The 12,028-nt window shown below is 38.5% G+C and overlaps 1 protein-coding gene and 1 pseudogene across 1 annotated transcript; one reads left to right on the top strand and one right to left on the bottom strand.

Annotated features, from left to right (window-relative positions):
• Window positions 1-6,232: 6,232 nt before the first annotated feature.
• Far1-ps1 (fatty acyl CoA reductase 1, pseudogene 1) lies at window positions 6,233-7,833 on the bottom strand (annotated as a pseudogene).
• Window positions 7,834-10,178: 2,345 nt separating this feature from the next.
• Mrgprx2l (MAS-related G protein-coupled receptor, member X2-like) lies at window positions 10,179-11,123 on the top strand. Its single transcript, NM_001002285.1, is given in 1 exon segment — window positions 10,179-11,123. A coding segment is annotated over 1 exon segment (945 nt).
• Window positions 11,124-12,028: the final 905 nt, after the last annotated feature.

Here is a 12,028-nt window from a genome sequence, read left to right as displayed (position 1 = left end):
GATCCTTCTTCTTGAGCTTCCAGTGGTCTGTGGATTGCATTTTGGGTAATTTGAGCTTTTTGGCAAATATCCACTTATCTATAAGTGCATAACAAGTGTGTTTTACTTTGATTGAGTTACCTCACTCAAGATGATATTTTCTAGTTCCTTCCATTTGCCTATGAATATAATGAAGTCATTGTTTTTGATAGCTGAGTAGTACTCTATTGTGTAGATGTATAACATTTTTTTGAATCTATTCCTCTGTTGAAGGGCATCTGGGTTCTTTCCAACTTCTGGCCATTGTAAATAAGGCTGCTATGAACATAGTGGAGTATGTGTCTTTGTTGTATGTTGTAGCATCTTTTGGCTATATGCCCAGGAGAGGTATAGCTGGGTCCTCAGTTAGTGCAATGTCCAATTTTCTGAGGAACCTCCAGACTGATTTCCAGAGTAGTTGTACTAGTTTGCAATCCTACCAACAATACAGGAGTGTTCCTCTTTCTCCACATCCTCTCCAGCACCTGCTGTCACTTGAGTTTTTATCTTAGCCATTCTGACTGGTGTGAGGTAGAAACTCAGGGTTATTTTGATTTGCATTTCCCTGATGACAAAGAATGTTGAACATTTCTTTAGGTGCTTTCTGGCCATTTGATAATCCACAGCTGAGAATGTTTTGTTTATCTCTCTACCCCATTTTTAAAATAGGGTTATTTGGCTCTCTGGAGTGTAACTTCTTGAGTTCTCTGTATATTTTGAACATTAGCCCTCTATCAGATGTAGGATTGGTAAAGATCTTCTCCAAATTTGTTGGCTACTGTTTTGTTCTAATGAAAGTGTCTTTTGCCTTACAGAAGCTTTGCAGTTTTATGAGGTCTTATTTGTCAATTCTTGATCTTAGAGCATAAGCCATTGATGTTTTGTTCAGGAAATTTCCCCCAGTGCCTATTTGTTCGAGACTCTGAGACTCTTCCCCATTTTTACTTTTATTAGTTTGAGTGTATCTGGTTTGATGTGGACCTTGATCCACTTAGACTTAAGCTTTTTGTGTTGTGATAAAAATGGGTCGATTTGAAGTTTTCTACATGCTGACCTCCAGTTGAACCAGCACCATGTGTTGAAAGTACTATCTTTTTTCCATTGGATGGTTTTAGCTCCTTTGTTAAAGATCAAGTGACCATAGGTGTGTGTGTTCATTTCTGGGTCTTCAATTCTATTCCACTGATCTATCTGCCTGTCTTTGTACACATACTATACAGTTTTTATGACTATTACTCTATAATACTGCTTGAATTCAGGGATAGTGATTCCCCCAGAAGTGATTTTATTGTAGAGTATAGTTTTAGCTATCCTGGGATTTTTGTTATTCCAAATGAATTTGCAAATTGCTCTTGCAAATCTCTATAAAGAACCGAGTAGGAATTTTGATGGGGATTTCATTGAATCTGTAGATTGCTTTTGGCAAAATTGCCATTTTTACAATATTAATCCTACCAACACATAAGCATGAAAGGTCTTTCCATCTGAGATCTTCTTCAAATTCGTTCTTCAGAGACTTGAAGTTCTTGACATACAGATCTTTCACTTGTTTGGTTAAAGTCACACCGGGATATTTTATATTTTTTGGGACTATTGTGAAGGGTCTCATTTCCCTAATTTCCTTCTCATCCTGATAATCCTTTGAATAGAGGAATGCTACTGATTTGTTTGAGTTAATTTTATACCCAAATACTTTGCTGAAGTTGTTTATCAGGCTTAGTAGTTCTCTGGTGGGACTTTTGGGGTCACTTAAGTACACTATCATATCATCTGCAAATAGTGATATTTTGAATTCTTCCCTTCCAATTTGTATCCCTTTTACCTCCTTTTACTGTCCGATTGCTCAGGCTAGGACTTCGAGTACTATACTGAATAGGCAGGAAGATAGTAGTCTAGTCCCTGATTTTAGTGGGATTGCTTCAAGTTTCTCTCCATTTGGTTTGATGTTAGCTACTGGTTTGCTGTATATCACTTTTACTATGTTTAGGCATGGGCTTTGAATTCCTGATCTTTCCAGGACTTTTATCATGAAGGGGTGTTGAATTTTGTCAAATGCTTTCTCAGCATTTAATGAAATGATCATGTGGTTTTTGTCTTTGAGTTTGTTTCTATAGTGGACTACATTGATGGATTTTCGTATATTAAACCATCCCTGCATCCCTGGGATGAACCTTACTTGATCATGATGGATGATTGTTTTGATGTGTTCTTTGATTCAGTTTGCAAGAATTTTATTAAATATTTTTGCATCAATGTTCATAAGGGAAATTGGTCTGAAGTTCTCTTTCTTTGTTTGGTCTTTGCATGGTTTCAGTATAAGAGTAATTGTGGCGTCATAGAAGGAATTTGTTAGTGCTCCGTCTGTTTCAATTTTTTAGAATAGTTTGGACAGTATTGGTATGAGGCCTTCTATGAAGGTCTGATAGAATTCTCCACTAAACCCATCTGGTCCTGGGCTCCTTTCTGTTGGGAGACTTTTAATAACTGCTTCTATTTCTTTAGGAGTTATGGAGTTGTTTAGATGGTTTATTTGTTCCTGATTTAACTTTGGTACCTGTTATCTGTTTAGAAAATTATCCATTTCCTCCAGATTTTCCAGTTTTCTTGCATATAGGCTTTCGTAGTATGATCTGATGATTTTTTTTAATTTCTTCAGATTCTGTTGTTATGTCTCCCTTTTCCTTTCCGATTTTGTTAATTTGGATACATTCTTTGTGACCTCTGGTTAGTCTGGCTAAAGGATTTTCTATCTTGCTTATTTTTTCAAAGAACCAGCTCCTGATTTTGTTGATTTTTTGTATAGTCCTTTTCATTCCTACTTGGTTGATTTCAGCCCTGAGTTTGATTATTTCCTTCCTTGGGTTTATTTATTTCTTTTTGTTCTAGTGCTTTTAAGTGTGCTGTCAAAACGCTGACACATGTTCTTTCCTGTTTCTTTGTGCAGGCACTCAAAGATATGAGTTTTCCTCTTAGAACTGCTTTCATAAGTTCAGGTATGTTGCACCTTCATTTTCATTAAATTCTAAGAAGTCTTTAATTTCTTTCTTTATTTCTTCCTTGACCAAGTTGTCATTGAGTAGAGCATTGCTCAACTTCCATGTATATGTGGACTTTCTGTCATTGTTATTGAAGACTAGTCTTAGTGCGTGGTGATCTGATAGGAAGCATGGAATTATTTCTATCTTCCTGTATCTGTTGAGGCCTCTGTTGTGACCGATTATATCGTCAATTTTGTAGAAGGTTCCATGAGGTGCTGAGAAGAAGGTATATTCTTTTAATTTAGGATGGAATGTACTAAAATATTTGTTAAATCCATTTAGTTCATAACTTCTGCTAGTTTCTCTATGTCTCTGTTTAGTTTCTGTTTCCATGATCTATCTATTGATGAGAGTGGTGTATTGAAATCTTCTACTATTATTGTGTGAGGTGCAATGATTTTTTTTTTATTTTTTTGAGATTTATTACGGTTTATTTTATGAAAATAGGTGCCCTTGCATTTGAAGCATACATATTTAGGATTGAGAGTTCATCTTGGTGGATTTTTCCTTTTATGAATATAAAGTGTCCTTCCTTATCTTTTTTAATGACTTTTAGTTGAAAGTCAATTTAAATTTGATTTTAGAATGGCTACTGCAGCTTTTTTCTTTGGGCCATTTGCTTGGAATGTTGTTTTCTAGCCATTTATACTGAGGTAGTATCTGTCTTTGTCTCTGAGTTGTGTTTTCTGCATGCAGCAAAATGCTGGGTCCTCTTTAAGTATCCAGTCTGTTAGTCTATGTCTTTTTATTGGGGAATTGTGCCTGTTGATGTTGAGAGATATTAAGGAATAGTGATGGTTCCTTCCTGTTACTTTCGTTCTTAGAGGTGGAATTATGTTTTTTTGTCTCTCTTTTGGTTTTATTGCAAGGAAATTCTATTTTTGCTTTTTGTATGGTATATTTTCTCTCCCTGTGTTGGAGTTTTCCATCTATTATCCTTTGTAGGGCTGGATTTGTAGAAAGGTATTATGTAAATTTGGTTTTGTCATGGAATATCTTGGTTTCTCCATCTTTGTTAATTGAGAGTTTTGCTGGATGCAGTAACTTGGGCTGGCATTTGTGTTCTCTTAGGGCCTGTATGACATCTGTCCAGGATCTTCTGGCTTTCATAGTCTCTGGTGAGAAGTCTGGTGTGATTCTGATAGGTCTGCCTTTATATGTTACTTGACCTTTTTCCCTCACTGCTTTTAATATTCTTTCTTTGTTTTGTGCATTTGGTGTTTTGACTATTATGTGATGGGAGGAGTTTCTTTTCTGGTCCAATCTATCTGGAGTTCTGTAGGCTTCTTGTATATTTATGGGCATCTCTTTCTTTAGGTTAGGGAAGTTTTCTTCTATAATTTGTTGAATATATTTACTGGCCCATTAAGTTGGGAGTCCTCACTTTCTTCTATGCCTATTGTCCTTAGGTTTGATCTTGTCATTGAGTCCTGGATTTCCTGTATGTTTTGGGCTAGGAGTTTTTTGCGTTTTACATTATCTTTGACAGATCTGTCAATGTGTTCTATGGTACCTTCTGCCCCTGAGATTCTCTCTTCTACTTCTTGTATTCTGTTGGTGATGCTTATATCTATGACTCCTTGTCTCTTCCTTACCTTTTCTATATACAGGGTTGTCTCCCTTTGTGCTTTCTTTATTGTTTCTATTTCCATTTTCAATTCCTTCACCTGTTTGGTTGTGTTTTCCTGCAATTCTTTCAGGGATCTGAAAAGGACTTCTACTTGTTTACTTGTATTTTCCTGTACTTCTTTAAGGGAGTTATGTCTTTCTTAAAGTCCTCCATCATTATAAAAATGTGATTTTAAATCTAAATCTTGCTTTTCTGGTGTGTTTGGATATCCAGTATTTTCTTTGGTGGGACAACTGTGCTCTAATGATGCCAAGTAGTCTTTGTTTCTGTTGCTTAATTGATTTTGAGTGTGTTGGCACTCTTGGTGACTGTCTTTCAGCTCTAGACATGGACAGGAATCAAAGTGTCCTACCACTGATTGTTCCTAGGTCCCTGCACCCAAGGTACAAAGTTGGAACTAGGTGATTCCTGCTTGGGTCTGGACTGTGGGCAGAGGGTAGTCTCCTCTGACTTCTCAGGAACATCTACACTTCTGATGGTACAGCTCTCTTCCTCATAGGATTTGGGTGCCAGGAGGTGTTTGGCCAGTTCAGTTTGGTCCTGGGTGCAGAGCAGAACCATGGGTACCCCGGCAGCTGTCTGTTCCTATGTCCCTGTGTCCAAAAGCACTGTGCAGTTTCTCCTTGTACTGGGGATGTGGGCAGAGGTGTGCAGAAATGGCAGTCTGTCCTATGGTTTCAGGATATCTGCACTCCTGGGTGTTCAGCTCTCTTCCCCACAGGATTTGGGTGCAGGGAACTGTGGGATGGTATCAGTTCACTTCTGGGCAGAGCCAGAAACAGGAAGTGCCCTGACCCAGAGGACTTCTGCCTCCATGTATCCTGAATCCACCAGGGATGTCACTTGAAAGCAGAAAAGTGGGTCTTACCTCTGATCTCAGGTGTGTCAGTGCTTCTGGAGACTGTCTTCCAGCTCTAGGCAATGGCAGGAATCAAAGGATCCTGCCTCTGATTTCTCCTAGTTCCTTTCACCCAGTGGGCACAGTTGGCACTCTGTGATTCCCTCTTGGTTCTGGACTGTGGGAAGAGGATAGTCTCCTCTGACATCTCAGGAGTATCCACATTCTGAGGATCAACTCTCTCCCTCAAGGAATTTGGGTGCAGGGAGCTGTTTGGCAGGTTCACTTTGGTCCTGGGCGTACACCAGAACTGCTGGTACCCCAGCGACTGTCTGTTCCTGTATCTCTGTGTCCAGAGGCCCTGTGCATTTTCCCCTTTGACCTGGGATGTGGACAGAGGTGTGCAGAGGTGGCAGTCTGTCCTGCAGCCTCAGGATGTCTGTATTCCTGGGTGGTCAGGTCTCTTCCCCACAGGATTTTCCATCTTGTATTCTGTTAGTGAAGCTTCTGTCTGTTAGTCCTGTTCTCTTCCCTAGGTAGTCCATCTCCAGTATTGCCTCAGTCTGGAATTTCTTTATTGCTTCTATTTTTTCCTCAATTTAAGATGGTTTAATGTCTTAACAAAAGGTGAGATACTTAAGTACATTTTACATTTTATGCATTTGGGTCATCATATGCATAGATATTCTAATGCTAAATTCTTGGTCTTCAGTATCTCATAGTGCTGGATGCTCAAAGTTTGACAGAAATTTGTAACACAGACTAACCACAAAACACCAGATGTTTCTTGCCATTTGTGATCTTGCAACAAAAATGCACCAGATAAGTATCACAAGTATTGTATTGAAATCATAACAGATATTCAGCAACTTATTCAGATGCTTTCTAGCTACAGGGAGGCCTGACATCTCTTCATTCAATACATATTTTTTAGTACCCATGCAGTAGTTTTCTATATATTCTGCACAGTGTAACTGTCATATATCAATATTAAAGGTCTTTTTAATCTTCAGGGTTTAGCTGGTTCATTAACATATTGACATTATCAGTATTCCAAACCCAAGTGTTACTTGTAAAATATTCAAGGAATACCATGGCTTTGTGAAGATGAGTAATTGTTTCCATCATCCTTGGGCTTCTTCCAGTCATCCTGAGGTAGATATCATACAGGAATGCTGGGGTCTTATGGCTTACAGCAATCCAGTAATGATATAAAAGGTGATTTGAGGTTAGATTTACATTGGGCCATCTGAAGGCCTGTTCGAGAGGATTCCTCTTGAAAGTGGAAATTACATGGTATTCAATTTCCCTCCAGTGGAAAGAATTAGTGCTGCCTGTTGTGCAATTATACACCATGGTGTTTCTTGGTCTATTAATTCCAGTATACCAGGCTCCAGCAAGTCTCATGTTGACAACTACATCTACAGGAACGAGATCTGCATGGGCATTATTGGAGGCACACATTGTTCAAAGAATTCCTTTCCCTGCTGCAATGAAGAGACCACTTGGTCCATTAAAGTTATCAATCCATCCTGGAAAAGGTTCTTTCCAACTGGCACCAACAATCGATGGCCTTACAATTGCAACATTTAGCTTTGCTCCTTCTTGTTGCACAACATATTCTGCCAATGCCTTGGTGTATATATACATATTAGGTCTGTCACCTATCAGTTTTGGTGTGATATTATTTACCATCCATTCTAAGGAATCAATCAGTTTCTTGGGATCTACAGGGGATGGATAAACTACTTCATCAATATGCTTTTGATTGCAGTAGGTGTACGCTGTTGAGGCATGCATGAACACTTCCAGATTCTTCATTTGCTGTGCAAGGAGAATAAGCTGTCATGTAGCGAATACATTTAACTGAACAGCATCTCTTCAATTTTCATTAAATCTTACAGTAACTGCACAGTGAAATATGACATTGGTAGAATCTATAATGATCTCCTTATCTTCTTCACTGAGCCAGTTTAGGTTGGGTGAGTTCACTGTTGATTGCTATAATTTTCTGTCTAAAATCTGGATTTTCATCTCTCAACCTGTTGAAAAGCTTGCCACTGAGGATTTCTTCCACTCATTCTTGGGGTGTCTGTCCGGCTATTTGCCTCACCAAAACATAGACTGAATTCACCTCAGGACAAGATCTCAGCAAGCATCTTCCCTAAGAAACCAGAGGCTCCTGTGAGGACAATATTCTTGCCTTCATAGTATTTTGGGATTGAAACCATTTTGACTTAGTTGTTCAAGGAGTCTCTGGGTCCCTTCCTCAGTCACCAAATCTCAATGCGGAAACTCGGGTCTCGCTCTCCCCTCAGCAATGGCTATGCTGCCGTTGTGCTCTCCTCACTCGCTTTTCACTGCCCCCGACCAGCTGCTAAAGAGCAGGCCTATTGCTTCTATTTTTAATTTCTGTTCTTGGTCAGTTTTATTTTCTTCTCCTATTTACTTTTATTTCCCCATATTTCTAAAGGGGTTAATACGTTTCCTCTTTAAAAGCATCTATTTGATTGTATTTTCTTGTATTTAGGAAATGATTTACTAATTTCATCTTTGAAGCCCTCTATCACCAGAAGATGAGGTTTGAGGTTATAATCATGTGTGCTAAGGTATACAGGGCTTGTTGTAATAGTATAGCTGTTCTCTGAAGTTTTCATATTTTGATCACTTTTGTTTATTGTAATCTTATGCTGACCTTTAACAATCTGGCTGTCCCTGGATATTCTTGGTGTGCCAGGTATTCAAATGTGGTATAACCTTGCTTTGCTAATATGGCAGGCCTCTTGTGTGTATCTTTGGGATAAATAATGGAGTTCATCAGACAATGCAAGTCACCCAGTTGTTGGGTGTATCCCTGAGAGAAGACAGGGTAGGGGGTTCCAGGGGAAAGGCAGACAGAGAACTTGTGGTACAATGGTGCTCAGGAGGAAAGTACACCAATCTGGGCAGCAGGAAGTTCCCCAGAGGACTAATGGGTCAGAGGAATGAATGTAGGGAAAAATCTAATTTGTATCAACAGGTCTGATGAATGTGGGCATATAGTTGACTGGACAATGGAGGTTGACAGAGTGACAATGGGCTGCTCTGACCAGCTGGGAATACCCCAGAAGACTCTGCAGGCAGAAAATGAGTGCAAGAAGGGAAATTATCCTGTATGTTCCAGATAAGTAGGTATAATGAAGTTGGGGGAATAAGTGCAGAGAGGGAATCTCAAGAAGGAAAATCCATCTTCTATTTTATGGAATTAGTTTTCTGTGCTTTTGTCTGCATCCCAGACATAACCTATGCACAAAGGATTTGTAAGTTTGGTCTCTAAATTGACTCTCAGATTTCTTATATTCTCTCTCTCTGACTCTCCTCCTCCTCCTCCTCCTCCTCCTCCTCCTCCTCCTCCTCCTCCTCTTGCTTTCTCATACAACCTAGGCTTTTATGGAACTTACTATGTAGCTCAGACTGCCATTGAACTAATGGAATTCTTCCTGCTTCAGTATCTATAATCTGGTATCTCACAAGTAATCTAGCATGACTAACAGAACAATTTATAGTACCCTCCTTTAAGAGAACCATCTCTGTCTTCAAGTACTTGAGATATTTATGTGTCACAATACCCTTTATTTAGCACTACTGGCACTTATTTTCTTCTCTCTCTCTCTCTCTCTCTCTCTCTCTCTCTCTCTCTCTCTCTCCCTCTCTGCCCCTTGGATTGAGGGATGACAAAGGCCATCATTAACCATCTCTATACCATAAGCCATTTTTCCAAGAATACTAGAGGTATGATACTGACAGAATCATGAGCAGTGATCTTTTGTCATTTCATATACATTTCATGGTGCTGAAGTTGCTTTAAAATATTTGCAAAGACATTTATTCCATATTTACATCTACTTTGGAGCTTTTGTTTTACTTATCCAATTGTTGAATGAAAATTTTCAGCTATTCACTGTGACCTTAGGGAGAGATAGATACTTGTGATATAGCAACAGGCAACGGAAAAGTGCTTAATGCCAACAAAGGCTTTCCTCCTTTCTTGTTCAGATTTTGAAATGAATACTGAGTCATGCTACCCTATTGGTCTGGAATCTTCATACTAGTCTTAGTATGATTTCATTACTGACCTTTATTATTACCATATTTTCCATTTCTTAGCCTCCTAACCTACCAGTATGACAGCAACAACTGTTGGTCATGCTTCTGGCTCCTGAGTTCACCAAATGGGAAAGAACCAACCTTAGAACAGAAAGAAAGTTGGGTTTAGTGTTTTCTTTCTTTCTGAAAAATAGTTTGTCTTAAAACAGGAGTTTTAAAACAGTCTAAGACACTAAGTGTGTATAGACTAAGTGGGGCTCTCAACTACTCTAATATAAATACAAGCTGTGGATTGTAGATAGCCTAAATAAATATAAGCCAGATTTAAATTAAGGCTCCAGAAATATTGATTTTGATAAATTATCTCTATAATCCTGTTAACCTACCTTATGAACCAGAAAAACCATTACCATATATGGGTAATCCTGAGAATCAGAGAGTGAACAGCATGTACTAATACCTTGTTTGTCTTTCCAGAAAGATCAGTGATAGCCTCCAAAGAGTGGATTCAAACATCCTAGACTGGGAAACTAACAGCACAACTGTGAATGAAAGCAACCACACTGGAATGTCATCATGTGGCATAATGTCTTGTACCATGATATTTCTTTCCCTCATCATTGCTATAGTTGTTCTGGTTGGAAATGCCATAGTGATATGGCTCCTGGGCTTCCAGATGTGCAGGAATGCCTTCTCTATCTACATCCTCAACCTGGCTGGTGCTGACTTTCTCTTCATTGGGTTTCAAATTGGATATTGTTTTTATATTATCTTTGACATCTACACCATCCCGATTAAATTGCCTCTGTTTTTCATTGTTATGTTAAACTTTGCTTATCTTTGTGGCCTGAGCATTCTCAGTGCTGTTAGTATTGAACGCTGCCTGTGTGTCATGAGGCCATTCTGGTATCGCTGCCAACTTCCAAGGCATACATCAGCTGTCATATGTACCATGCTTTGGGTCTTGTCCCTAGTGTTGAGCCTTTCAGAAGGAAAAGAATGTGGCTTCCTACCTGGCACTAACATCTCTGATTGGTGTAAGACAATTGATTTAATCATTACTTCATGGCTAATTGTTTTATTTGTGGTTCTCTTGGTGTCCAGTTTGGCCTTGGTGATTACTATCTTCTGTGGCTTATACAGGATTCCTGTGACCAGGCTGTATGTGGTCATTGTGTTCACAGTGTTGTTCTTCCTGCTCTTTGGTCTGCCCTATGGGATTTATTTGTTCCTCTTAGTGTGGGCTGAGACATTTTATTATGTTTTTCCTTGTGGTTTTCTTCCAGTGACAATATTTCTATCCTGTATTAACAGCTGTGCCAACCCCATCATTTACTTCCTCGTAGGCTCCGTTAGGCATCATCGGTTTCAACGGAAGTCTCTCAAGCTACTTCTGCAGCAGGCCAGGCAAGACACTCCTGAGACAGAAGAATATGTAGAAATGGGCTCCTTAGGAAGATCTAGAGAAGTAAACAGTCTGCAAGGGACTGAGAGCTGCTTTGACTAGGCATAAATAGTTTTGAAGAGAACTATGTCCTTATCAGTTTGTGGATTTTTTTATAATGTTTAGTTGAGGACCCAAGGTTAATGCAGTTTGGAAAGTAGTCAATGTTGCAGAAGTTGATTGGTACTGGACTTGTTATAAATACTGAGTGCAGCTATCTCGATCAGGGCTTTACCAACTCATTTTGATGGGACTACTCATAAACTCTATTGGGTTCAGAAGAGCTTTTTACCACTATTGACAAACTCCTACTTCAGCAGAAGGTTCAGGAAAGTACAAGAAACAGTTGCATTTCTTTGCTCACTTAACTTGATAGTGTCTAAATCCATGTCATATTTAGCAAAAAATCCTGTTTTAAAATGAACTTTTTTTAGTGTTGAAGGGTTATATAGATTTGTCTTATAATCCCAGACTTTATTAATTTCTATAGGTTTAAAAATGTATGGAGTAATGGTCTTTCCATTTCTTAGTAAAGAAATAAACATTCTCAAGAGAAATCTGTTAAATCACTATTCACCCAGTGGAGTACTCACTTTATACATTTCCCAGAGCCCATGGCATCTATAGCTTAATTATGCAAAGTTTAGTAAAAATTTCTATATGACATTATTTCAATTTTAAAGCTACAGCATGTGATAATTTCAATTGCAGTACAATTAAGAGAACATAGTATCAACAAATTAAAGTAAACAAATCAGCAGGTTTTCTTAATATAGCTACATGACTCAGAACCTAATCAAGATAGATAAAACTTTCTTATGTCTCATAATTTTCACTTCCCCTCCAGTCAAATGTTTTTACTTCAAAGGTAAATAGGTCATTCATATTTCTGTTCCAAACTAAAATATAGAGTGCAGATTGAAAGACTGTTACATGATGCTTGATATACATGTGGTTAGATGGTTGTTATAGTT

The sequence above is a fragment of the Rattus norvegicus genome, chromosome 1 (assembly GCF_021556685.1).
Source record: "Rattus norvegicus strain SHRSP/BbbUtx chromosome 1, alternate assembly SHRSP_T2T, whole genome shotgun sequence".
NCBI lineage: Eukaryota > Metazoa > Chordata > Mammalia > Rodentia > Muridae > Rattus > Rattus norvegicus.
Note: the sequence above shows the minus strand (reverse complement) of the source record. Positions and strands in the feature narration are given on the sequence as shown.